General features: G+C 52.7%; 4 protein-coding genes across 4 annotated transcripts; 1 reads left to right on the top strand and 3 right to left on the bottom strand.

The window, feature by feature from the left end:
- Positions 1 to 289: 289 nt before the first annotated feature.
- Positions 290 to 6,042, bottom strand: LOC34621527 (serine/threonine-protein kinase par-1). Its single transcript, XM_026337037.1, has 7 exons — positions 5,851 to 6,042; positions 5,550 to 5,610; positions 4,744 to 5,401; positions 4,227 to 4,301; positions 3,792 to 3,816; positions 3,374 to 3,721; positions 290 to 2,980 (listed from the first exon to the last, which is right to left on the bottom strand). The coding sequence occupies exons 1-7, from the start codon at positions 6,040 to 6,042 to the stop codon at positions 290 to 292; spliced, it is 4,050 nt and encodes a 1,349-aa protein (XP_026192822.1).
- A 3,057-nt stretch (positions 6,043 to 9,099) lies between these two features.
- Positions 9,100 to 12,007, bottom strand: LOC34621529 (V-type proton ATPase subunit D). Its single transcript, XM_026337047.1, has 9 exons — positions 11,973 to 12,007; positions 11,506 to 11,628; positions 11,257 to 11,356; positions 10,974 to 11,073; positions 10,692 to 10,795; positions 10,479 to 10,544; positions 10,171 to 10,250; positions 9,934 to 10,013; positions 9,100 to 9,161 (listed from the first exon to the last, which is right to left on the bottom strand). Exons 1-9 carry the CDS (start codon positions 12,005 to 12,007, stop codon positions 9,100 to 9,102), a joined length of 750 nt encoding a protein of 249 aa, XP_026192832.1.
- Positions 12,008 to 19,356: 7,349 nt separating this feature from the next.
- LOC34621530 (NHP2-like protein 1) lies at positions 19,357 to 20,286 on the top strand. The gene is made up of 3 exons (XM_022734738.1): positions 19,357 to 19,486; positions 19,778 to 19,881; positions 20,128 to 20,286. Exons 1-3 carry the CDS (start codon positions 19,357 to 19,359, stop codon positions 20,284 to 20,286), a joined length of 393 nt encoding a protein of 130 aa, XP_022592361.1.
- Positions 20,287 to 21,385: 1,099 nt separating this feature from the next.
- Positions 21,386 to 23,935, bottom strand: LOC34621531 (the record flags this gene model as incomplete). The annotated part of the gene is made up of 1 exon (XM_026337038.1): positions 21,386 to 23,935. A coding segment is annotated over one exon (2,550 nt), but the record flags the coding sequence as incomplete, so codon positions are not given.
- Between the last annotated feature and the right edge of the window lie 205 nt (positions 23,936 to 24,140).

A 24,140-nucleotide genomic window follows, 5' to 3' on the forward strand; every position in this document is an offset into this window, starting at 1 on the left:
ATTGCCTTCGCTCCATGTATCAACTGTGATTTCTCCGCTTTGCAGCTTTTGTATCTCATAACACTTCTTTGCTGCGAGTATCGCAGCGTAAAATTAATTTGGCTGGTAAAATACCATGTTCATTGACTTCTGCAGTAGACTCGCTGCTCAGTGGCTGTTTCAGCCAATGCACGGTAGCTGGCTACCTATTGGGCAGTCTACCATTTTACAGCTTTCCAAGTAGCAAACAGCTGTTCAGCCCAATGAGCCGAGCTTAACAGTTAGTACAATGGTGACCCTGCTGGGCCCTCTAGGATTTTTGCTGCTGAAGATTTTCTCCTGACCGCTGCTGTGTGTGAGACTTGGTGAGCGGCTGTTCTGAGATCAAGCAATTGGCAATCTTTGCTGCTGCCGCCACCGCTGCGCTTTTTTGGTGCGTCTGGCGGTCTGTCTGGTGCTGCAGTTGCTGTAACCGCTGTAGCGGGTTAGTGACAAGGTTTTGTAAAAAGGAGACTGCCGCTGTCGCTGCTGCTGGTACTGACGGATCCGTGTGCTGCCTCATCGGTTCGTCTCCTGAGAAGGAAGACTGGGTGTCCCGAGGGCTGCCCATTACCGCGCCTGTCATTTCTGCTGCACTAGAGGTCACATTGCATCCTGAAGAGGACACCGGGTCTGCAGGTGCGGCAGCAGCAAAGCCCGTTGGGTGTACTGTTTGGAAGGATCGGCACCGGCCAGTGTCTTGTCTTGCTATTGCTGGGACAATACCCGCCAAGAGGTTTGGTGCCACTGCGTGGGCAATGCGAAGGCGGGGAACACTTATCCCTTGCTTTTGCGGCACACGTGAGGCCTCTGTATTGCTCACGGTTGAGGAGCCATTAGACTTTGCTTCAACCAAGGAATTGGCCTCTACTGCAGGGTGCAAAGTCCCTTCAATGCTCTCTTGGGCCTCTGATGTGTTCAGTGGCCTCAGAGGAATACTCCTGCCGCTGACAGGATCCATAAAATCTGGTAGCTTCTCGAACTCGTCTGCTTGCTTTACGCTCAGAGATCTTTGAATGTGACAAGGTGGATGCTCAACCTGCTGCTGTTGCTGCTGTTGCACGAGACGCATGGCACGCTTTTGGTACAGTTGGGCCTGCAGTGCCTGCAGTTCTTTCTGCTGTTTTTCTCGTTCTCTACGTTTGCATTCGATCTCGAGTTGTTGCAGCTGTAGCTCTCTGTGCTGTTGCAGCAGTTCCCTCTGCTGTCTTTCCAGCTGCTGCTGCTGAGCTATTAAGAGGGCTTCACTAAGGAAGCCGTTCGAAAGCTGCTGCCAAGGGGCTTCAGCAGCTGTGGCTTGCCCGTCGACGCCACCGGGAAGCCCCGGGATTGACCGTGCGGCACTGTGCGTCCCGCGCGCATAATCCCATTTGGGAACACGGGGAGTGCAGAAAACCTCTTCACCTTGAACTTTATTTTGCAGGCTCAATTGCATGCTGTTGGTGACGCAACAGCTGCCGTTGGCGCTGCAGTTGCTCACAATCTGTGCTGGAGGTGGCGTACTACTGATGTGGCCCCTAATGTTTTGTGCGCACGGGGCTTCCACATGGGATTCTGTCCGAGAGGACCTCTGGAAGGTGGTCTGTATTCCATCTTCGTGCCGCTCCATGCAAATAGCACCAACACCGGTGCGTCCCCTGTCCGTGACACTTCCAGTAGAGGTATAACTGCACAAGGGAAGATCTCCGAGTGGCAGCAGGGGCACCGTGGGAGACAACTTAAGAGGCTGATGGTGTTGTTGCACATTCTTAAGCTGTTTTTCGTTGCCACCTTGGCAAGCAGGAGAAGCCAAATGATCCGTCCTGGGTGTGTTGCAGTCTGATGTGGAAGTTTCCTCGGAGTTGTAACTACTGCTGCGGTTAGGGCTGCTCGCACTCGCGGATTTTTCGCAATTAGACTTTTTGGTGCTACTGTTAGGACTGCTGTTGCGAGGGGCATCCGGGCATCCATCCTTACCGGTGGGCATAGTTATCAGGGCCTCACATTTCTGGGGGGCAAGTCTTTCTAGAGCTCTCAGATCTCCAGGACTCTCAATAGAGGAGATACTGCGAGCGACTTGAGGCCTACCGCCAACTACGAGTCCCTTTGGGCCTGATGCTGTGACTTCCCCTCCTGTAAGCGGAGCCTTCGTATGTGCAGCAGACGGCCTAAGACCTACTCGGACGCAACGCCTCCCCCATGTGCGGCCCAGCCCCATCGCTGTCGTGTTGCTGCCATCTCCTAAACTGCGGGGTGCATGCGAAGCCATCCTCTTTCCTTGATTGTTTAGACTCATCAGCAGTGCAGCTGCTACATTGATGGCTCTCTGCCATGTTGCCTCGAGTGTCCTAGTAGAGTCACTTTCTCTCCAGTAGCCTCTAGACTCTACCACGCAATGCTGCGGCTGGTGGGCCTTGTCCTCCTGGTGTTGCCGATGGTTATACTGCTGACGTGGCTGACTCTCTGGAAGCCGCTGAACTAAGCGGGGAGTTGCTAAGGCAGCGACAGCACCCAAGCCCGAACGAATCCAACGAGCACAAGCAGCCACTGAGGAGTGTTCTGGAGCTCCTGTTACTGCGGTTGTATCACGCGCATCCCTTGGCTTTGTTCCTAAGGCAGTCGCTTCTTCTGCTGCCATACTTGCTTTATCGAAGCTTTCGGTTTTCGCAATCCTTTTAGGACTTGTGTTGTCCTGCTTAGGTTTTTGCTCCACCGAGGAACTGTCGTCGCCTTTCCCCAAAACAAGCCATGGGACTCTGGGCTGCTGCTGCCTGGCTTGTTGCAGCTCCAAAATAGTAGAGCAATCCTGAGAGTGAAGGCGTACATCTCTGGGCGAGGAGACTCTACAAGGTAGCTGTTGAGCTGTTTGCCGCGTCACTAGGTACTTCTGGCCTTGTTGCTTTTCCAACAGGTGTTCCGTGGCGTGAAGAGACCCTCGCGAGCTCTGAGGCGGCCCAGTTGAAGCATCAGCATCGGTTAGGGGCTGTTGCAGATGCTGCGCTCCTACGGCACTCACAAATGGCACTTCTGTGGCTCTCCCCTGAAATTCATTTACAAAAGCGCCACGAGATGGCCGGCAGCGGCTGGGGCTCTGCCTAGACACCGCTTGATTCTGCCGCCCTAAGAGTACCTGCTGCTGCAGCAGTTGCTGCTTGATCATAAGGTCATATTGCCTACTTTGCTGTTCATGCTGCTGCAAGGGCGCCAGATTCCCGTGGATGAAGGGCCCTACAAGAAACGCAGCTGAGGCAGGTGGAAGCTGCGCAAATCCCATGTGTGCTCTTGAAGCCTCTCCTTGAGCCCCCCAATGTTGCTGCTGGTGCTGCTGCATGGTGAGGCCATGCTGCACTTGTGCAATCTCCCGATTAGACTGCATTTGCTGCTGCTGTTGCCGCTGTTGCTGCTGCTGCTGGCGCTGCCCTAAGAGCATCAATGCATTGAACCCTACAGATTCTGCAGTTGAACAATCGCTGACCTCTGAGAGTCCTCGTCTCAGAATGTGTGGGGCACCCAGATTGGCTTTCTGGGGGGCCCCAGTTGGCTGGCCTGTGGTTTGAGCTACCATCACTGTGGGCGGCGGTGCAACTGGGACTGCCGTCGCAGCATTCCTTGGCGCTCCTGCCTCCGCCTCTGGCTGCTTGAGCTCCAAGGGTGTCGCTTCAGATGCAGGTACGGATGCACTGGCCGTCGCTAATACCGCCGCTGCTTCGCTCGTGCACTGTCCCTGAGTGCGGTGTGCATACTGTTGTAGAGCTTGCTGCTGCTGCTGAATCCTCTGCTGATGTCTTAACAGCTGCTGCTGATGGTGCAGCTGCTGTTTCCTGCGAGCCCTACGCTGCTGCCTGACGTATGCCACGGCATTTGCATGAATACACTGCGGAGCACTGTGGGAGGCAACGATCCGCTTGGCTGCGTATAACTCTGCCATGAGACCTTTGACCTTCGGGTGCCACAGCAAAGAAAATGATGGAGGACCAAGCTGGAGTAACTGGCGCGAAAACCAGGGATGCTCCAACACATCTTCTAGGGACCAACGTCGCACTGGTGAAGAGGATGTCAGGCCCACAAAGACCTCCCAGGCCTCATACGAAGCCTTAAAAAGTCGCGGGGGAGGGGCCCTCCGTAGACGCTGTACATCCTCCATAACCAAAGGTGCGGCATCGGCCAGAGGCAAGTTCTTCTGCCTGCAGATGAACCGCCCCGAGGCAAACAGCAACAGTGTCATTCCCAGCGCATAGTTGTCTATCTTCACTGTCCACGGGCCCTGAAACGTCAATACTTCGGGAGGGTTTATTTCCAAAGTCCTAAAAACACCAGACGACATGCGAACATAAATAGTCAAAATCATATGGGCCCAGTTCATCCTGTGGCTCCCGACGGAAGGGGGAAGATCTTTTTTTTTGTCGTGTGAAGCTGCAGTTCAAGCTCATAGTGAATGCCCTCTCTGTCTCTGCACGGAGGCACCTAATACATCCGGGTTTCCCTACATGCGCTAAGGGACTAACTACCCTGTAGTTCTCTTGGTATCTCTCCCCCATGGTCCCCCGCCCTCTATCTTTCCCCATACCTTCGGCCTGGTCCATGAGTAACTTTACTTTGCTAGATCTTCTCTGCCCATCTTTCTCTTATCTACGAGGCCACAAATGCCCTAAGAGTTTCTATCCGCCCTTCTACACAAGTGTCCTCCTACCCGCTGCCACAAACCCCCCTTGTGTGAGTCTTCTCGCGCAACGGCTCTGTGCTTACCCGGGCCACTCCAGTGAATGTGTGTTGCAGGCCTCTTCAGCCTCGGACCACCCAAAGTCCGCAATAAGAACGCGCTTTGATTTTGTGAGGAGCATGTTGGTGGGCTTGAGGTCTCTGTGGATGACCTTGCACGCCTGAATGTGCAAAATGGCCTGTAGCAGCTGCATAAAGAGGCAAAAGGCCTCGCTTTCATTGCTACAAACGTCTTCAGCCCAGACAGTTCCCCCGTTCACAAGCTCCAACACCAGAAGCCAGCCTTCCGCGCCTTCTACCACCTCAAAAAGCGTTACCACCCCGGGGCATTGGCAGAGGGCCAAGTTCACGATCTCCTTTTCGAACATTTGACAGACTCTCGGAGCCGTGTCTACTGAAAATTTGTTGGGTTGCAGAAGCTTCGCAGCGTAGAGCAGCCCGGTTCCCTCCTGCTGCACACACCACACCTCTGCGTACGTGCCGGTGCCCAGCAGGTGCTGCCTCCGATACCCCTGGAAAACGCTGGCAGAGCCCTGGCGACGCAGAGGAACGGCATTCGGGAGCTTCTCTGGGAGGCTTAGCCGATAGCCAAGGGGTAGCGGCAGACATCGGGTGCCTGATGAGCGCTTTTGCCTTTGCTCTGCGGCGTCTGCTACGCTTGCAGGGACCCCGTCACCTGCTGTGGCTGCTCCCGGTGAGGCTTGGGGCACCACGCCCGCGATTGACCATGCTGCCTTTGCCGCTGCTGGCGCTGCTGGTGCTGCCGCTACTGCTCCTTTGCCGCTCGATGTACTCGGAGCTGGAAGGGAGACGCCCGTCTCAGCTGAAGTCACCGACAGGGGCCGCTGCAGCCCTACTACAGCGGGAGCCATCGGTCTGGATTTTCTGCACGCCCTAAGGAAGGTCGGTGAGAGAACAAACCCTTATACATCAGACTGCTGTGACCGCCGCTACTCTGGCTGCAGACGCTGCCACTCCCGCAGGATGAGCGGCCCTTGGTCGTGAGCGCGCGGAAGCAATGCGCAACACCGAGACGGGCGCATTCAGAGCCTCGAATCAGCGGCCTTTGGTTCTTTGGAGTCACAGAAACGGCTTGCCCTGCCTGAAGAAGGTTGGAGGGCCCTAAAGTTCAACCAGGGCTTCGAAGCTAATCTTCGGTAGTTGGAATGAATGACCAACCCCCGTGGCTGTTCTGCTGCTCCACAGCCCCCAGAATGCGCTTCTAAAGGCTTTTAACGCTGGAAGGGAGATGTTCGTGCACCGGCAACACTGCAAACACAAGTGTCTCTTCCCAAGGGCGGCGGCCTCAACGGGGGGACCACGCATCTGTCTTGTGTGCATCGACAACTGCTGGATTCGTAAGGCCTCGGTTCCCAGAGAGGACTTATTTTTTGCTGAGTTATAATATTTCAGCACATGACTTGGAAAAAGAAGGCGTTCAAAGGGAGCAGCAACAAGAGCGTCGGCAGCAGCAACTACACCCAGCTGGCCTCGTCCGCCGACCGCTGGACGCCTTGAAGGAACATTGCTGCTGTTGCAACTCCTGCCACAATTCCTCTCGTTCTAAGAAGTATAATGATTAACATGCTCATTTTAACACTCTGAATACGGTTTGCCAGCCCATAAGCTTGAAAGGCTAGCTGAAACTCCCACAATGCCGCGTGTGCCTGTGCTGTACAGTACGCTGTGCCGGTTCTCTGATGAACACAGGGGAAAAGGCAACAGGGGTGAGAGCAGTGCGTCCCGTTTCCTGCTGCCTTCTCCACGCTTTCCTCTCCTGCTGCACTATGATAACTATTTCTGTTTGTACGGCGGGGTTGTCTGACTCCTGACCATTTCTGAATTCACCTGCTGCTTGATGCGCACTGCACAAAGCTTGCACGTTCTATTTTCTTCCTTCTGTCTTCATTTGGGTCACATCTTCTTTCTCTGGATCCGTTGGCCTCTCTACAAAGGTATGCAAGCGCCTCGGCTTCTTTGTGGAGCTACGCTGCGCTTTGCGCCTCGTTTCTCGGATACTTCCTCTCGCGTAAATATCTCCTCTGATTGGCGAGTAAGGCGTCGCCTCCTTCCACAGGGCTTCCTGCCTACCGACCTCCCCCACAGGCGTGCTGCTGCGTTCGTATTTTGCATTAGACACCCCAAGGCTCACCTACTACATGTTGCACTAAAAATATCCACTTCAGCATTTCAGTGCTTGACGACTCGTTTGCAGGCAGATTGAGCTAACTTCAGAAAATACGGGGAAACTTGATATGCACATTGTCGTACTCGTGCCTTTTCGTCTGACACAAAGCAGGAGCTGTACTCCTGGCCACAACACGTGGGAGTACGAGGTAGCGCCTTTACAGCACCTGGTAGGCAATGAGTTATACTTGCCGGATGCTAACATATCAGTATCATCCCTTCTAGCGTCTCCGGAAAAGAGCCTTAATCCCCAGACTATACCTATTGCCAAGTTATGTTTCTTCGAAAGTTGCCTCATCGTTCTGCTTGCCCTCCTTACGCCACGGGAGCAAGACTTAAGGGAAAAGGCCCAGATGGGGTGAGCGTTAGCCCACCCTCGGAGCCCTTCAAGTATCCCCTCATAGTTGCATCTAGAGCTCAGGTGCACATTAGTCATTCTCACAGTCTAGCATTAGTCCTTTTCTGCAACAAAAATAAAAGAAGTGATACACCGATTCGTCAATTCCTTATTGCTTCATAATACCTAGCATATTGCTTAGTCCCTCACTCTAGGTTGGTCGTGCACAGCAAGTACACTCGTGAGCAGGCGATGTTTATGATGTACATCGAGGTAGCCACTGCAGAGAGTTCAGCCGTCTCCCTTCACAGAGCCTCCCTAGACTGGCGAAAAAGTATTGCTCAAGGCTCCAAACGGGATTTTCGTGCCAGCTCATATGACTTTTTAAAAGGCATAACAGGTAGCACTCTCAGCATTTCCGCTTATTAGAAACAAAACGGTATCAAATTGGTAGATGGGTCTCTCGGAATTTCTTGGCCCTCCTTCAGGTTCGTGGCGGAACATTAGTTAGCTGTTGGCGTGAGTTGAGACCTGCGTAGCGTTGTAAAGAGTTTTTGAGTGTGCGACTTCATGGCCCTCCCGTTACCCCGCTTCCCCCAAAGGATCAGCAGTGAATCACACCATCAACGGATTCAACTTGACAGATATTCTGAGCCCGATGCAGTTGTCCTAGGAATAACGCTGCAGTCTAAATCTTGCCTGGCTGCCGCACCGCGTCTCAGGATAGAAGTCTTGGCCTGCGGCCTCACAAGTCCGTCTATCTAACCCGTACAACCCTATCCACCCCCAGCTTCTGAGACTCTCGTTGACGGGTAACAATATTCCAAAATGCGCGGCAGCTCCTTTCTCCGTTGCTTTCTTTTGGCATTTTGCTATCAAGAGTTAACTATTGATCAACATCTTTTAGCTTAATGTGCAAACTAAGTTTCATCCCTTTTCTACCCCTTCTCACGCTTTAACAGACATTTTCGGCCAGATGTTGTGGGCCTCCACGGAAGGCAAGAGAGGTAAGGAGTAGCTCCTGGTTTTACGCCTTTAACGCTAATGCGACTGCTTCTACTAAACCCAGCAGGGCTTACAAGGGCCCCACTTGTGCCATGCCTTCACAAAAGCTCATGTTAGAGGAGACAGTAGGGGGCAGGCTACTGCAGACTCTGAGAAGGGGGCGACAGAATACCCAGGTAGCACACCCGTGGCATCAAACCCCATTCCCGAGGAAAGCTAGGGCAGACGCGAGAGTAGGGAGTGTGTACCCACTGATAAACAATATGTTTCGCCTGTTTCGGTCTAGCAGAGCAGAGACAACCAAGAGGGAAAGAAAAAACCGCAGCTAGCCATACCGCACCCACACAGAGGCCGCCCAGAGCAAACGGACGACTGCCAGCTGCACCCACCGCTGCAGAGCGGGTTTCGTAACCACACTCTGAAATGGCGCAGCCAATCAAACGGCTTCTCAAGTTCATATGCTCTGTCTAGCCAACAGAGCTCCTGCAGTATACCTCTTCATCTGGAGAAAAATCAGCAATTGTCTCTAACCAGCTGTATAAGCAACTGTTCTGGCACATCTCCAACAGTTTCCAAGCTGCTTCGCATTTGGATTCGGCTGCATAAACTGATAGGAATTCGGCCAAGCGCCAGCAGCCAACGCAGTGTCTTCCCAGCAGCAGTGGAAGTTGCTACATGTACAAAGCAACCACGAAGGCAGCCCATTTGTACATTCGGAAGGAACTGACGCAGCTGCACCAATAAATTGAGCCCTTTTAGAAAAAGGCCTTCATGGGCATTTCCCAGAAACCAGCGAAGCCCTGTTAAATGCAGAGAAAGTGCAGCCGCTGGGGGCTACGCTGTTCCTCCATAACTTAAAATACGAGATCGTCATCATCGTCTACTAGCATATTCGGGCCTGACTCTGCTTGTGTTCCTGCGCACAAATAATATTTGCTGCCGTTGCATGTAAGCCTGCCACCAGCAAAGCTGGCATACATGCTAATGATGAGGCAGTCAAACCCACGTCCCACAGACAACAAAGAATGTATAAAGGGAAAGGAAGAGGGGTTGTAAGAGCATACGAAGGAGCGAAACGAACGCCAATCCAAGAACAGGAATATGCAAAAAGATGCAGTAGATTAGAGGCACAGACGCAAGTGTACACCAGAAAATCCAGAGCAAAGCCTTTCATAGGAAACATGATTTGGAAGAAATCAAAGCAAAAGAGAAAGGCGGGGAAAAGAATGTGGGTGGGACATGAAAACGAAGGAAAGCTTTGTCACGAGGCATATGGAGCAGCAGCAAGAGGAAGTTCAACAGAGAAAGTGTTTCAAAGAGCCGTCCGCCCGCCGCATGCAGACACAGAGTGCGCGCGGGAGCACTGCGACACATGGAGCTGGCAAGGGAGGGTAACGGACTATGTAATGTGATCCAACAGAGGAGACTTGCAGAAAGAAGCCCACAACCACCCATGAGCAGGCAGTACCTCAGTCGGAAACAGGGAAAAATAAGAGTCAACACGGGCACGGGTGGCCGGTGGGCCGCAACATATACAGGCAGCGAAGTAGCAGCACAGTAAGAGGGATAGGTGAGGAGAGTGGCATGCATAAAAAGCGAGTTGCAGTGTTTGAGCTACAGATTTGCTGCCACCTTTTCCTTTACTGCCCCCCCTTCCCAATCCCCCATATCATGCCCCTCAGACTGACGAATAGCCTGGCCGGCCGCCTCAAGAGCCTTCTGCTCTGCCTCCTTCGCAAGCCTCTTCTTCTCTTGAATCTTCTTAAGTCTGTAAGCAAGAGACATCTTCTTGGGGCCTCAGTACCGTGGTCCCGTAAAGGAAAGCCGTACACCTTGAATGCCCCGCATAGGCTCTCTCTAGTGCGCGGGATAAGGCGGCAAGCCTCGGCTTTAGGTATTGGATTCAAGCCCCCGAAATAAATTACCTAAAGAACTCTTCTCTTTCCATCTCGTCAAGCTCCTTTGTAATGTAGTTGATATTGCGGTCTAGCTTGGGAAGCACCACCTGAACAAAATTCATAGCCCTAAATCGTATGCTCTGATGCAATAAGTATATACGCGCCTTCGACCCTCCAGCCATCCCCGATGGCCTTACAACAAAATTTGGTGGCTCTGGCAGCACCCCACAGAGTGCACCACCTCATGTGGTCGCTGAGTGCAGATTACCGGCCTTGTGCCCCGCCCCCTCCCCTATCCCTCGAGCTCCCGGAATCCAGTTCAGAGAAAGGCGTACGTTGTTAAGGGCATTAACGCGTCTGTTGGTCATCTTAATCTCCTCGTCTAGAGTAAAAAAGGCCGTCTGCAGAAGCACAATCCCTTGAACGCGAAATTCGAGCCCTTACATCCAATCGCGCGCCCAAGTGTCCCGCAAGCCTAGTATGTGTGCCCCCAGCAGATCTCGCGATTATTCAGTTTCCATCTACTGAGGCTGAGACGTTCTGCATACCTGAAGTGAAGCCAGTTTGACGAGCTCTGAGAGAGCCTCTTGATATTTGTCTCTTGCTGCCAGAATGACATGCCCCCCCGCCGAGAGGTTGATATTCTTCAGGACTGCACACCGAAACACCTTGCATCCTCAAAAGAGGCTCTAGCCATCGCCCCCTCGCAGTCCAGCGTAAGCTCTAAGCCCCTTCACAACAAAAGCGAAATGGTGCGCTGTAAAAGAAACCCTCAAGCTGTGTTGCTGCAGAACACCCAAGCTCTTGAAGTTACAATCCCAAACTCTTACTGTCCACGGTGGGGTCAGTGGAGATCTGAAAGACCGGCAGTCGAACCCCCGCTACATTATCATACGCGGCAGTCACAGACACCGCGGGCCGCTTAATGCGCTGCATACGGAGCACATCAAACCCCACACCCTAGGTCTGACGCACTGAAACCTTGTTCTGCAGTCCTACGTCCAGGAGACGCGTAAACCATGACGATTCGCACGAGAGCAGAAGTCTAGCGTACATTATCTTTGAGGCACGAAGTTAAACAACAGATGCTGGTTGGACGCTCCTTGCTCTCACCTCCATGAGCTGATCCCGGAGGTCGCCGCCCCCTGCCCACGAGGCCTTGGCCATCGAGAAGTGCGCCTCATTTATTGTATCGCCGATGGATAACTTGGTCTGACGCACTCGCAGAAGCAAGCAGTAAACACTAGGCCTTTAAATCAAGAGATGCTTATCTTCGATGCTTTTATCTCAAATGCTTCAATTTTGCACCCTAATGCGTATGGCCTCAACCAAGGCCCCTCAATCCTACGAGGCCTCCCCTCGCTTGCCTTCACAATTTCTTTCAGCATGCCGCGGAATCTGGAAGAAAGAGCATCACTCTTCTTCTTGAGGAGCTGGTAGCCTTGATTTGCGCCCTTCTTCTTCTGCTTGGCTATCTGCAGAGTCCTAAGCCGCGAACAACACCAACATGGCCACACGCAGCGACATAGCCCCCTCAGATGACAGCACCCACAGCACCGGGGCCACCACCCGTCTTGTCGGGTACAAGAGCAGAAGAAAAACCAACGAATACAGCAGGATCAACACAAGCGGCTACTCCAGTTACACCACGATCAGCAAGAGCCCAAGCGGGTGGCCGGCACAACCGCAGCGCTTATGGAAGCAGCCTCAAAAAGCGGCGCTTGTGTTAGCAGCAACAAAGGCAACAGCGATTCAACAGCCTCAGCAACAGCGATACGGTTCCTCTGCACATGCTACGAGCTGCCCGAGAGCATCATATCGCGGCTTACATGCGGCTGGGCGCCACCTGTGCATCAGACGACATCTTGGGGCCGCCTCTTGAGACCCTTTCGTTATAATTTTAGGAGTATATGGGAAAATAAGGAAAAATATGGCGCAGGGGGCCCATGCTGTGTCGAAAGGCAGCGCGAGGCAGCCGCCGCTGTTTCTGCTGATGCTCCTCTGGTTCCAGCTGTGCAACAGCACTGAGAGCAACAAGCAATAGTCTACACCCATTAATAGATGTGCTTTTGATAACTCTCGCTCCTCAGAACACGGCCCCTAATCTCTCACGGCACACGTAGCCACACTACATTGTGCTGAGCGGGCGGCCGCCCTGGGGGCCCTTCTGCTGGGGGCCCCTATCAGATTACAGGGGCCCCTCACTTTGAACACGAGATCTCAATTTTCTCTTTACCTTTGTACAGTAATGAATGCGAGAAATTGGGCTTGTATTGCGTAGGCCTTGTTGTAAACAGGAGAGCAGTTCTCATAAAACTGGATGGGTCTAGCTGCAAGGGCTGACACTGGTAAATGTAACGCTCGAATTACTGCTTGATAATCGTCACTGTAGGCTCGCCTATGCTTAGACGAAACACCTAATTATTACAGTCGAGGCTCGTATGCTGATATGACGCTTTCGGTTTCTAGCAGAACGCCAGGCAAAGCTACATTTATGCACTTTCTACTACATTAGTTACATTCAAATAAGAATAAGTAATGAATCGACTACTTAATTTGACCGTACGATTTCTTTATACTGCAGTCAGATGCTAGTTCAACACAGCAAGAATCGATGCTCTGCGTGTGGGCCGCGTCCAGATGTGTCTGCAACTAGCTGCGAATGCTTGGAGGGTTAATAAGGCGCAGCTATACGCAGCGTAGCTATCCCTATTCCCTCATGTTGGTGCCTCTGAAGGGCAAGGACAGGGTAGGGAGAGGGTTTTGTTGATAGACATCTGATATTATCTTCTGAAACTTGCATCGATCTGACTGCACAATGTCTCCTACGGAGATCTCAGATAGAGCGCTTCAGTTGGTGTCACTGCAGAATTCGATGCAGCTCTTCTTTGACCAGCCAATAGCTGTGGATACAGTGGGGTGTCAGGCTTTCCACAGTGTGTGGTATCGATCGAGCTATCTGGTAGTTCGATAACCTGAGACTCTTTGACAAATGTCGCTAAGAAACCACCCTCTACCAACCAAAGGATTGGGTGATATCGAGCCTGTTGAGCTTGGATATTCCGGCCAGCGAGCTCTTTAAAGCTCAGAAGCTTCCAAGCTGACAGAAGGCATGATTTTCAGCCAATGCAATGTTTATGGATGCGTTGAAGACGTAGTGCCGACCACAGAACAATGGCGTCACCTGTCTATTACCCACTCCGGAGTAAAAGGAACAAGTACTTCTTGCGGCGTCTTTATTTAACTGGGAAGCAGTCCAACCGTGACCCTATATTCATTCAGATGAAGTCTTCTACCTGCGAGGATTGATGCAGCTTTGGCTTTCATACACACCCTGACTCTTCGGGTAACGTCGATTTCATTCCAGCAGCAACATCTGGGAAAACAGAGATATCGCTATTCGGGGAATTAATCAATATATCGGCATATCAAGAACGGGAAATTTTCGGCTTGCAGTAATCACGACCTAGACGACCAGCTCCTTTGTCACCAGTTTGTGTGTGATCTAGGTGAAGCGCAACGTCAGGTGGTCGGAGGATGGCCTACTACTCAACAATTAAACAGCCAACATGTGGAACATCCTTCAACGATGGAAGAGTTCAGGTTTCAGGAGCAAAGAAGAACATCTCATGAGTCTTTGGATGGGAAGAACGAGCCAAATCTATAGTTAGAACCGATGAAGGTCGGAGCAGTGTCAACCGGCTCTGGCCCACAGTCTAGGACAAACGAGAAAGGGTTGGAAGGCCATTAGGAACCCGCGCCCACAGGCAGCCCGAGGCAGCCTGCCAACAACGCACCTCTTTCTACTGAGGGATATTAGGTCAAATATTTTGGAACTGCAAACGCACGCACGAGCCAAAGAACTTCAAGACTGGCCGCAGCAGAAGCAGCCTACTTGGCGAGCAATGTAGGTGTACCAGGAAAACGGAAATCACCACGCACGCTATAGCGCAGTAAACTAAAACAGAGCCGCCTTTAAAGAGCAACCACATGTAGGTGCTGCGTTCATGCAAGCTCAAAATTATGGCCAAGAATTGCTAGCGCTACTTGAGAATATGTAAGGTGAATCTGTTCTTCGAGAAAATGGCACAGAAGTGCAATCTGCTTGTTGTCCCACTAGAGCAGTCCCTAAGACTCAGCTATGCCGACAGACGGCAGATTTCAAGGATTGGCATACTAACGAGATTTACATGCTGCTTCGTCATGTAACTGGATCCTTTCAGCATGTCCGTGACTGTGAGCTCTGCCTCGGCAAGTTGATGGAATCCGAGGTTTGCCATGAGTGAGCCAACGGAAGGCGCACATGTGGCCCCAGCTGCACGCTGTTAGGCTAAGCTTTTCAGAAAGCTCGTGAAAAAACCGTTTTTTGGTCTTCTTCGCAACGCTCTTTTCATTCGTGATGAGAGCGGTAGATTCAGCATCACATGGTGACGAACACGTTTCCACGTAAGTGGCTTGACAAAGTAAAAAGAAAGGACGATTTTGAGCACGCATCTTGTCTTAAAAGTCCATCAAGTGGTTCTGTATCTGGGCTTGCAACTGAACTTCTAGTCGAGGAACAGCAGAAATACACATATATGACGGGGAAATTCACGGATATCCTATATAGTGAAGAGTTGTCAGCAGCCAAATCACCTGCGTGTCGTCCAGTGGACTGCAATAACCTTATTCCTGAGCCAACATCAAGGTACATTCCACTACACCGGAAATTCCCATAGCATGAAAACGAGACCGAGTGGCAAGCGGACTGCCTGTTGTGAAAGTCGAATTGCAGGCATCGAATATCGATGTTGGATTTGACCCGGTGTTTGTGTCGCAGAAGGGCAAAAGGTGGCTTGTGTGCGTTCTAGCGAGGCCTCCAAGCAGCACCCCTCACAAGCGGAAACTCCCAATGCCGAATACCGGCGAATCGCACGGCCGAGTGCATGCATCAGTAGTCTACTTTACATTTGACTTCACAGGCGCCTTATTACAAATCCCCATCCGATTTAGTAACAGGCACACAACGGGGATTACATTCACATTGGCAAATTCGAGTTGCGCACTAGCAGCGACGTTACGACGTACTACGGACCCGTATCTTACTACGGAAATCTCTGTCCTGGACTTGCTGAGATCTCTATGCCTTCGAATGGTTTACTAAAGAAAATGCAGGCTATGACATGGACAGAGAAGGCTCGCGCTGCAGCAAGGGCGCTTGTCGGTCATAAAACTCTTCCCGTACTTGCGCACTCTAAAGATTAACTTCACTTCGAAGCAACAAGCGTTGCTAGTGATGTAGCGGTGAGCTCGATCCTCGTTAAGCAGACTTTGCCTCACCCAAACCAAGCAACAGTATTCAGTGCGGGGAAAGCAGATCTGTGCAATTCAAAAGGGTGTGAAAATACGACCATTTCCATGGAATAATTTTACTCTTCAGATAATCCTCACTCTTTATTGTAGCTTACAAAAAATTTTCAACATTTTGACAGCCTTTGAGTTGCTCACTCGCTTGAGCGCCTTTCGCAGAACGATGTTATGATGACGTATATAGCAGGTATCGCCAACGTGGTAGCGAGCGCGCCGACCCACCCTTCCACTATTGTGCTACGGCATCGCTATTGTCTGCGATGCCCCACGAATGTTATCAAAATTGATCAGCCTTTATGCATCTGGTACCCATTCCTCTGCTAATATCGTCCAAAGAAGAACGGCAAAAGTGTGAAGGACTGGCACTATGGCCTACTGTGATCCGCAACACAGCGGGAAAGCCGTCGTTTGTACATATCGACCTCGCTGCGCAGTTCCATATCGAGCAAAACACCTGCTCATGCTTTTTCGCGACAGGACGCGATACACATTACAGTGAGAAGCACTCACTGTCCTGGCGGCGTGGGATGCGTCTTGTCAAGTGGATTTGCACTGTAGTGCCTAAATTGTCGCCAGCTGGGGTCGCGCAATTTATGCATGCATAATGGCAGGTGGAATAAATCGAGTACAAATGGCTAAATTAGAAACATGAAGGCCAGACTCGTGCTACACTGGCTGGGTCTTGAAATGATTTAGACCCATCTCCCTAGGGACCGTGTTATTCGACTGCTGGGGGTCAAGGGTCCGAAGAGCATATACGTGGCTGTCGACAGACTCAGCAAATGCGCCCGTTTCATCCCTTGCTCCGGCTAGGCCAAGGCTCAGCGAGGCTTTCAAGCAGTCTTGCTGCATCTATAAAAAAATCAGATTTCCTAGGATAATCATTATGACGATGGAGTTCAAGGATCTCTAGAGCGGTCTGGCGTCTGCCTAGACCACAGGTAACGACGACTGCCAAGCATCCCGAGGCAGATGGACAAAGAATGTGGCAACTGGGCTCTTCTGCAGGATTTGCAACAAGGCTCAGATGATGAAATCGCTTGGCATGATATTGTTTTCCTGAGTCGTTTGGTAATACAACGGAACACTGGTCTACCCGTTGCCTTCCCACATTCCAGGTCTCTGCTGAGAAGCCCTTCTCCCTTCTCAGCCTGGACCTGGTGATCCGAAATGAGCAGACACGTTTAGCAGCAACTATTTTCAGATAGTAGGCGGCTAGTCCACATGAATGAATGCACAAAGCTCAAGAGAGTCAAGCACGGCGTTATGGCAAGCAGCGGTCGGGTATGTGTGTTTGTGCCTGGATATTTGCTCCGGGTGGAGCAGCAGCTTTACAAAGTCCACCTAAAGCAACCAGACGAAGAACTTTGTGGCCAGGCAGCTTGGACTATTTGCGATTACTTTTTCAATTAATGCATGCTCTTACTCGATCTATTTCCATAAAAATGCTAGATGCTACAGAACTGTCAACACTGGTCTAGGAAAGAAGCGTCTGAGCTCTTCCAATGTATTTGGGGACTCTGCCTGGCAAGGAAGTTTGTCACATAACGGCAGAGGATCCATAGGGAGCTGAATAAGGACTGGATTCTAGGATTTTCGATTTCTGGGGAGACTCAAGTCGGGAGTTTCTATTGAGTTGCATTAGGGGATGCCAGCCGCGAAGTTTGTTGGAAGAACAGTTACGGACATGGCTGCCTGCGGGGGAATTCGTTGCTCCGTCATTGCAACAATGCTAGTCGCCGTGGAAATTATTCCTTGCATTCCTTGGTGGTTGTCAAGCCCGAGCACATGAGTCAATAGCTACCTTGATCTATAATTATTTCTTGGACCGTTGCTGAATATTAGTGTTGAGGTGTTCTTTTCAATCTGAGTATGGACAGGCGCACTCAGACACACTGTCCCTCTACAATTCCTTTGGCCTATCTCAGCGATTAGGAATAGACCATGCTTCATGAACCGGCATTACTTGTATGCAAAGATTGCTCTACGAGGTGCGGTGTCACCGTTGAAGTAAGGGGTATTTAGGCTCTCTTCGAACATCTACTTGTTTTCTGTCTTCTTGTAGCAGAGAATCAAACATCTCAGCGCTCGGGACAGCTTACGACCACGCCATCACACATATTTGAGGACGCTGCCCGGCAGGGAATTTTCACATATAGAGGCAAAGGATCCATAGGGCGGCTGGCGGGCGTCCACTGATGCAGCGCACTAGAAATTCCTGACTAGTGTGTCCCCTGAGCTCAATAGTCCTGAAAACCAGCCCTTATCCAGTACTCCCTATGGATCCTGTGCCTCTATATGAAAAAATTCCCTGCCAGGCAGAGTCCTGTTGGTCTCGTCCTTCGTTCGTTGTTGGCTTATGTGTGGGTCTTCCTTTCGGTTGTCTTTACTTTAGCCGTCCGCGCACACAAATATATATCTCTCTTGCACTGTATTTGTGCTTTTGCCTGCCAGGGGAGCGGCGATATGGCTAGAACATTTCCGCTACCCTGCACGGCGTTGGTCTCGACGCATAGGTACAGAACACGAGGGTGTGTGCATGAATGAGATGGGGGGAGCAAAGCTTTGCGGGGTCAGTCACATGTTAACCCTTTATACTACTAGTTATATTAGATAAACAGCTAGAAAAGGTTTGACTATTTGCATTTTCCGTTCATCTGCAATCGTTTTTGCAAAGTGCTGTTGGTTTGATGCAGAAACAATGTTCTCGCACCTGCGCGCTAGATGGTATGCGCAGCTAGCCGTGAACCCATGAAGTGCTTTGAGAGTGCAGCAACGTCCACCCGAAGCGTCCTTCTTCGCCCATACCAAGCGGGAATTGATAATTAATGCTCAGTTAGGTTTGTGTTGAATCTTAATCGAAATATCTTCTACGGCGACCTCGGAGGATCATTATGTGAGGGGTTATGCACTCTACAAGAAATGAGATGTACGGAGGGACGAGCCAACAGATTCGTCACTGCTTCTTAAGTAAATGGAACCAGTGTAGTAGAAAGTGTTTGCGCGTAGCCTAGCCCGCTACAATCATAGCAACTTAGCCTAGGACGCAATGCGTATGCCCTGGCATTCCATGGATAGCAGTTACGAATTATTTGCCTTCTTTTCGTCTCGACTGAGAGGAGAAAGACTCAAAACGACCATGATTCGCCTCTATTGCAATAAGGTCAAAGGATAGCTAGCCATTGTACCGCTCCGTTCCTGCATGAGGCTACAATTACCGACCAAGGCCCAGAGTAGGACACAGCAAAGCAATGTAGAGGCTCGAGTCTCAGAGGCCTCACACAGCTCTCAAGTATTGAACTGGTTTTAGCTTTCGGACTGTCTACAATGCACAAGGTGGCCACTGGTTACGAATTGGTGTGTGCTCTGTAGAGGCGTAATTCCTCAGGCACCGGGTGGGTGGGCTCGAGGGACTCCCTATGCTTCTTGACTCTCTGTAGCTAATAAAGCCTGATGGAAAAACAAGTAGATTAATTTAGCAGGCATTGGCACCGCAGCGTCGACAACACTACAGGCGGCATGCGGGCGTCATGGGGGCTGTACGAAGAGTGCCGGCGGCCCCTTGAGAGGCAACAGTGGGGATGACATTCGGCGAAACGAATATAGCAGCGTCATTCTACGTGCAATTTATGAATGCGTTTTGGGGACGCAAGAAGACGCAATGAAAGCAGCGGCATATGCCCTGTCAAGAGCGTTGTACCTCCCCCGAGCCTCACACCCCACAGCATACTTCTTGGCGCATATTGCCGGTTGGTCTATTAGTCTTCCTCTCCCTCCGTGTTTCTCTGTGAATTCTTATCGCTTTCATTATCCTCTAATTGTGGGAAACCAAGTCTCTGTAGTGCCAAGCGCCCTGCAGCGGAGATGACGGTCACCGAGAAAGAGATAAACCCGAAGGCGTACCCTCTAGCCTCTGATGAGCTTACCAACACCATCTTGGGAACCGTCCAGCAGGCCCACAGCTACAAGCAGCTGAGGAAAGGTGCCAATGAAGGTAAGCATGGCGTTGGTAGGAACCTCTTGAATACATTGCCGCGGCCTCCCTCGCCGGTAATGTATCGCATGTCGCTTTTGCTTATGGAAGCGGCTACCGGAAGCGGATTGCATTAGCAGGCGGTCCTTAGGGCTAGAAGGCCGCTCTGGTTCCCTGGAGCGTGTTTACTCGAGTCATGTGTGTGGTGCACTGACACTTTGGAAGGTAGAATACAAGGCGACGTGCAGCAGCGAGAGCGCAGGAGCAGTAAGACTCTCAGGGATGTTTTGGATGTGTTTCTTCTCCATGCAGCCACAAAGGGACTGAGTCGCGGCATTGCCGAGCTGATAGTTCTCGCTGCTGATGCAGAACCGTTGGAGATTTTACTCCACCTGCCGCTTCTGTGCGAAGACAAGGTGAGCGTGAATTTGGGCAGGCATAGAAGGGGAGGCTTTGTGGATACATCTGGTAGAGCTATGGAGGTTTGTCTGGCATACAGAAGAGTAGCGGGATGAAGGGCTGATGTTTGGAGTGGTTTGGGGAGATTTAAGAAGGATCCGGAGGGGTGCGCGGGGCTGGTAGACTTTATTCTAAGGTTTTTGAAGGAGGCTGCGTCGTATGCACAGGCTTAGTTTCGCACTTGCGGTTTTGTGTTTCCTCAGAACGTCCCCTATGTGTTTGTGAAGTCTAAAGTTGCACTTGGGAGATCCTGTGGTGTCACACGGCCCGTGATTGCGTGCTGCATCATCAGCAGAGAAGGTAGCGCGCTTAACCCGCAAATTGCTGAGCTGAAAAACAGCATCGAAGCCATGCTCATCTAAAGTCGCTGCTGCTTCATCAGGGCGTGAGACGGGATGAGGAAAGGCTGACTGCGGGAAGCGGGAGATGTAGCCGCGGCTCCTAGGGGTTAGGATAGAAGCAGCAGCAGCAGTGCGGAGGGCTTTGCTGCCATAGAAGGGGCGCTAGCACGTTTAACGGGGCGAAGCGCTGGGGGTGGAGAGGGGAAAGGGTTGCCTGGGGCCTATCGTCCAGAGCAACCCTCATGTTGTCATAGAGAGCACATCCGCACAAGGCAGAGCTTGTGGCTGCTGCTGTCGAGGCGTCGCCACATGTGCCCGGCAGAGTGGAGACGGCAGGCGGCGAGGGAGCCGCTTAATGCACGTCCTTTCCTGCGAGCTTTTACAAAGGAACTCAGGCTAGACGCGAGGGCTAAGGTTCCTACAGAGTGTGGGCCTACTGTGGATAGGGCCGGCTTCTTAGCTATAGTCGAAAAGGCGTTTGAGCACTCTAGATGTGGTGGCTTTAGACGAATTAATTGTATCGACACCAAGTTTTAGGCTGATCAATTGCCAAACAAACGGATGCTGTTGTTGTACTCCCTTCTTCGAACAGCATGCCTGACGCGCTGCTGGTGCAGCTGTAATCGCTGCAAAGGGGGGGCGCGTACTGGCAAGTACAGCATTGTAGCTGAAGCATGTGCTCGAACACTACCTGGTTACTGCACAGGCGGACATGTCTCTAGTAAAAACCGCAGCCCCTTGCTGCCTACCACACGACGTCCTAGTGCTGTTGCGCGACTGCAACGCCAGCACACGGAGTCGGTCGTGTGGTCGGCTGTTTGGCCTACAGCCGGTGCGGCGGCGCTGTGTAGAGTGTGTACGTGTGTGTGAGTGTGTGTCTGCCTGAGCGCGCGTGCGCCCTCGTAAATGTTGTGCCATTAAGCAATACACCACGTGCTCTGGTCGCACGGGAATACGGTTCGGCGCAAGCTCGTGTGTTGTTATTGCTGCTACTTCCTACAAGGCCGACGCCGTTGGCGCATATGTTTTCGGAGTAGGAGGCGCTTCGCTCGAAGGATTGGGAACTACGCCCGTGCAGCCGGTGCTGGTGTGCCGCTGCACACCACCTCCCCTCTCCCTTTTAGCTCTGTATGCGACGCCTCTTCTGAACTGGCTGCAAGTTGCTGCTGCTGTCGGCTGCTACGGCCCCGCTGCTGCTGTTGCTCCTGCGGAGGCGACCACCACGAGGGCGTGCTACTGCCGAGCCAGATGCCTCCTGCAAACTGCTGCAGCTCTTGAGGCTGAAATCACCTCGAGAGGTGTCAACTTCACCTTCCTTCTCTGCAGCAGGTGCTGCGGATCCCTCTTCCTGGCTTGTTCCGTCTTGCGTTTTACCGGCGGTTATTGCAGACTCCATAAAAGTCGCTGGCTGCCTATTTTCAGCCTGCGGGACCAGGTCTCCGTGCTCGACGTCCTGAGGAGCCTCGCCAGACACCTCGGGTGCTGCTGCAACAACAGCAAATTCTTCGTCATACTGCTGCGGGGTGAGTGTCTGCTTCTCCAAGAAACAGCTAACAAATGCAGCAACCGTGCCTTTCCGGATGTTTTCACGGACTGCAGCGGCAAGCGCAAGGCAGCACTCCACATTGTGCTGCTGCAGCAGGGCAGAACCGTTCATTTCGTGCTGCACAAGCAAGTGCCGAATGTAGCAACGACTCTCGCGCACGGAAGATGAAAATCCGCATTCTGTGAACTGCGGCTCTTGTTGCCGCTCCTCTTCTCTGACACTCTTTCCTGCGTCCTCGGGGGCCAGGCCCGCGGCAGAGGCGGCTGCTGCTTCTACTGTTTCTCCTGCGCCGCTGTGGCTGCTCTCACTCGGCAAGCCGTCAAGACACCGCGTGTCTTCCGCATACCGCGGAGACAGCAAATTCAGTTGCCTGTGCATCCTGAGGCGCTCATAGGGCCATGCTTCTAACAGCTGCAGAGCATCCCGACTGTCGTCTTCTGGCCCCCGCCTTTGCTGCTTCTCGGCAGCAGCAGCAACTTCCTCGGCAGATGGCATACCGAAGGTCCAAGCCACTCCAGCCGCTGCGCTCTTGCCGCTGGCGGCAGCCCCCCCCTCAACAACATCTCCCCCTAACAGCAGCGCATGCAGCAGCTCTAGGGGCCCCGCCTCTGAGTGCACAGAGAGAACCCTCAGCAGCGGCCGTTCAGGCGTCGCTGCTGCTGCTGGTGCTGCAGCACGAACAGAAGCAACACCCAGAGCCTGTGCTGCTGCAGCAATCATCAGCCTCCGTTCCGACAAGCGGCGCTCTGCTTCGCATGCACCTGAGATGTGGACAGCACCAATCAGGCCCGGCGGGCAAGCGGAGAGGATCTGATTGAGCTCCGCAGCGGCAGCCCGCAATACCTCCTCGCTGCCAGTACAGCGCAGCTGAGCCACCAGATAAGGCACTGCTACCACAGGAGGGACTTGTTGCTGATGTGGCTGCTGCTGCTGCCGCTGCGGCTGATACACGGAAGGAAGAGGCAGCGCGCAACAGCACACCCCCGTGCTCCGGCATCCCTCGCTTGAACCGCATTCGCCGCAGGAGGAAGAGCACTTGCTGCTGGAGAGGAGACGCCTTAGCAGCAAGTGCTCCCCCTCCTCCACGGTGGCAACCACAAGCCTCACCAGAGTCTTGAGTGTCAGCGCCACTGCCTTCCTCTGGGCCTTCCTTGTGTGTTGCTCCTGCTCGCTTTGCTGCTGCTGGAGCTCGTGGACGGGAGTCGTGAGCATATGGCACTGCGCAAGGATGGCTAGCTGTGCGAGCTGCTGCACTGATAGAGATATGCGTCCCGAAGAAGTCGACGTTTTCAATGACAGAGCAAACAAGGCATCCCTACCGTCCGTTGATATGCAGCTAAGATTCAGTAGCAAACCGTGATAGTCCGCGACTGGATGCATTTGCCTTGCGTTGCTAAGGCCGTTGCCACCACACGGGCTGCCGCTAGCGAAAGGTGCCGTGCAGTCGGAGCTCGTTATGGAAGCCGCGGCTCTACTGCCCTCCGACGTGCTGCACGGACAGCTCTGCTGTTGCTGCTGTTGCTGCTGTTGCCAGGCTTCCCACCAAGCAGTGTAGAGCGGCAGCAGCAGCGAAAAATCTCCTGCGACGGCGGCAAGCAGCACTGGCTGGCGCTGCAAGGCCCGCAGCTGCGGAGGCAGCAGGTGGAGCGGGAGGCAGTGGGGTGCACTGAGGCTGAAGCTGGGGGTGTCCGTACAGCCGAGCAGTCGGCCGGTACGAGGCAGCCACTCCAGCGCATGCGCTCCAGACTCTCCCGAAGCTGCCTGCGCAGAAGCGCCGCTTCCTGTCAAGCGTAGCATTGCGCCAATATGCCTCAAACCTGCGGCGAAGGCCCCCGGAAGGCTCCAAAGTACCCATGAGTGACTCTTTGCAGGAAGCAGCGGCTGCGACTCCTCGGCTGCCGATCCAGCTGGCTCTGGCTCGAAAAGAGGCTGCCTGTGCAGCAGGAGCTGCTGGAGGGCTTCGGAGACGGGCAGCAGTGCACGGAGCAGGTCCAGATCTTTTGGCTGCAGCAAAGGCCCCTCTCCAGCTGCTGCCACCGCTATATCCGCCGTTACTTCCCGCTGTAAGGCCCTCTCTTGCTCGGGGACCACAGCAGGGGCCCTTGCCGGGGGGGCCCCCGCTGAGGCTGCCCCTGTTGCTCCCGCTGGTGCTGGTGGTGGAGTTGCTAGAGGTGGAGGTGCAGAAGCAGAAGCAGCAGCAGAAGCAGCAGCTTCGCTGGCAGGCGTCCCCTGCAGCGCTTCAGGATCCATGGGGTTAAGGGCTGCTTTTACAACTGCTTTGACTGTGCTTCGATGTGCGTGTTTGTGTGTGTATGCAGCCTGTCCGCTT

Source organism: Cyclospora cayetanensis, unplaced genomic scaffold (assembly GCF_002999335.1).
Source record: "Cyclospora cayetanensis isolate NF1_C8 unplaced genomic scaffold, CcayRef3 CcayRef3_contig_160, whole genome shotgun sequence".
NCBI lineage: Eukaryota > Apicomplexa > Conoidasida > Eucoccidiorida > Eimeriidae > Cyclospora > Cyclospora cayetanensis.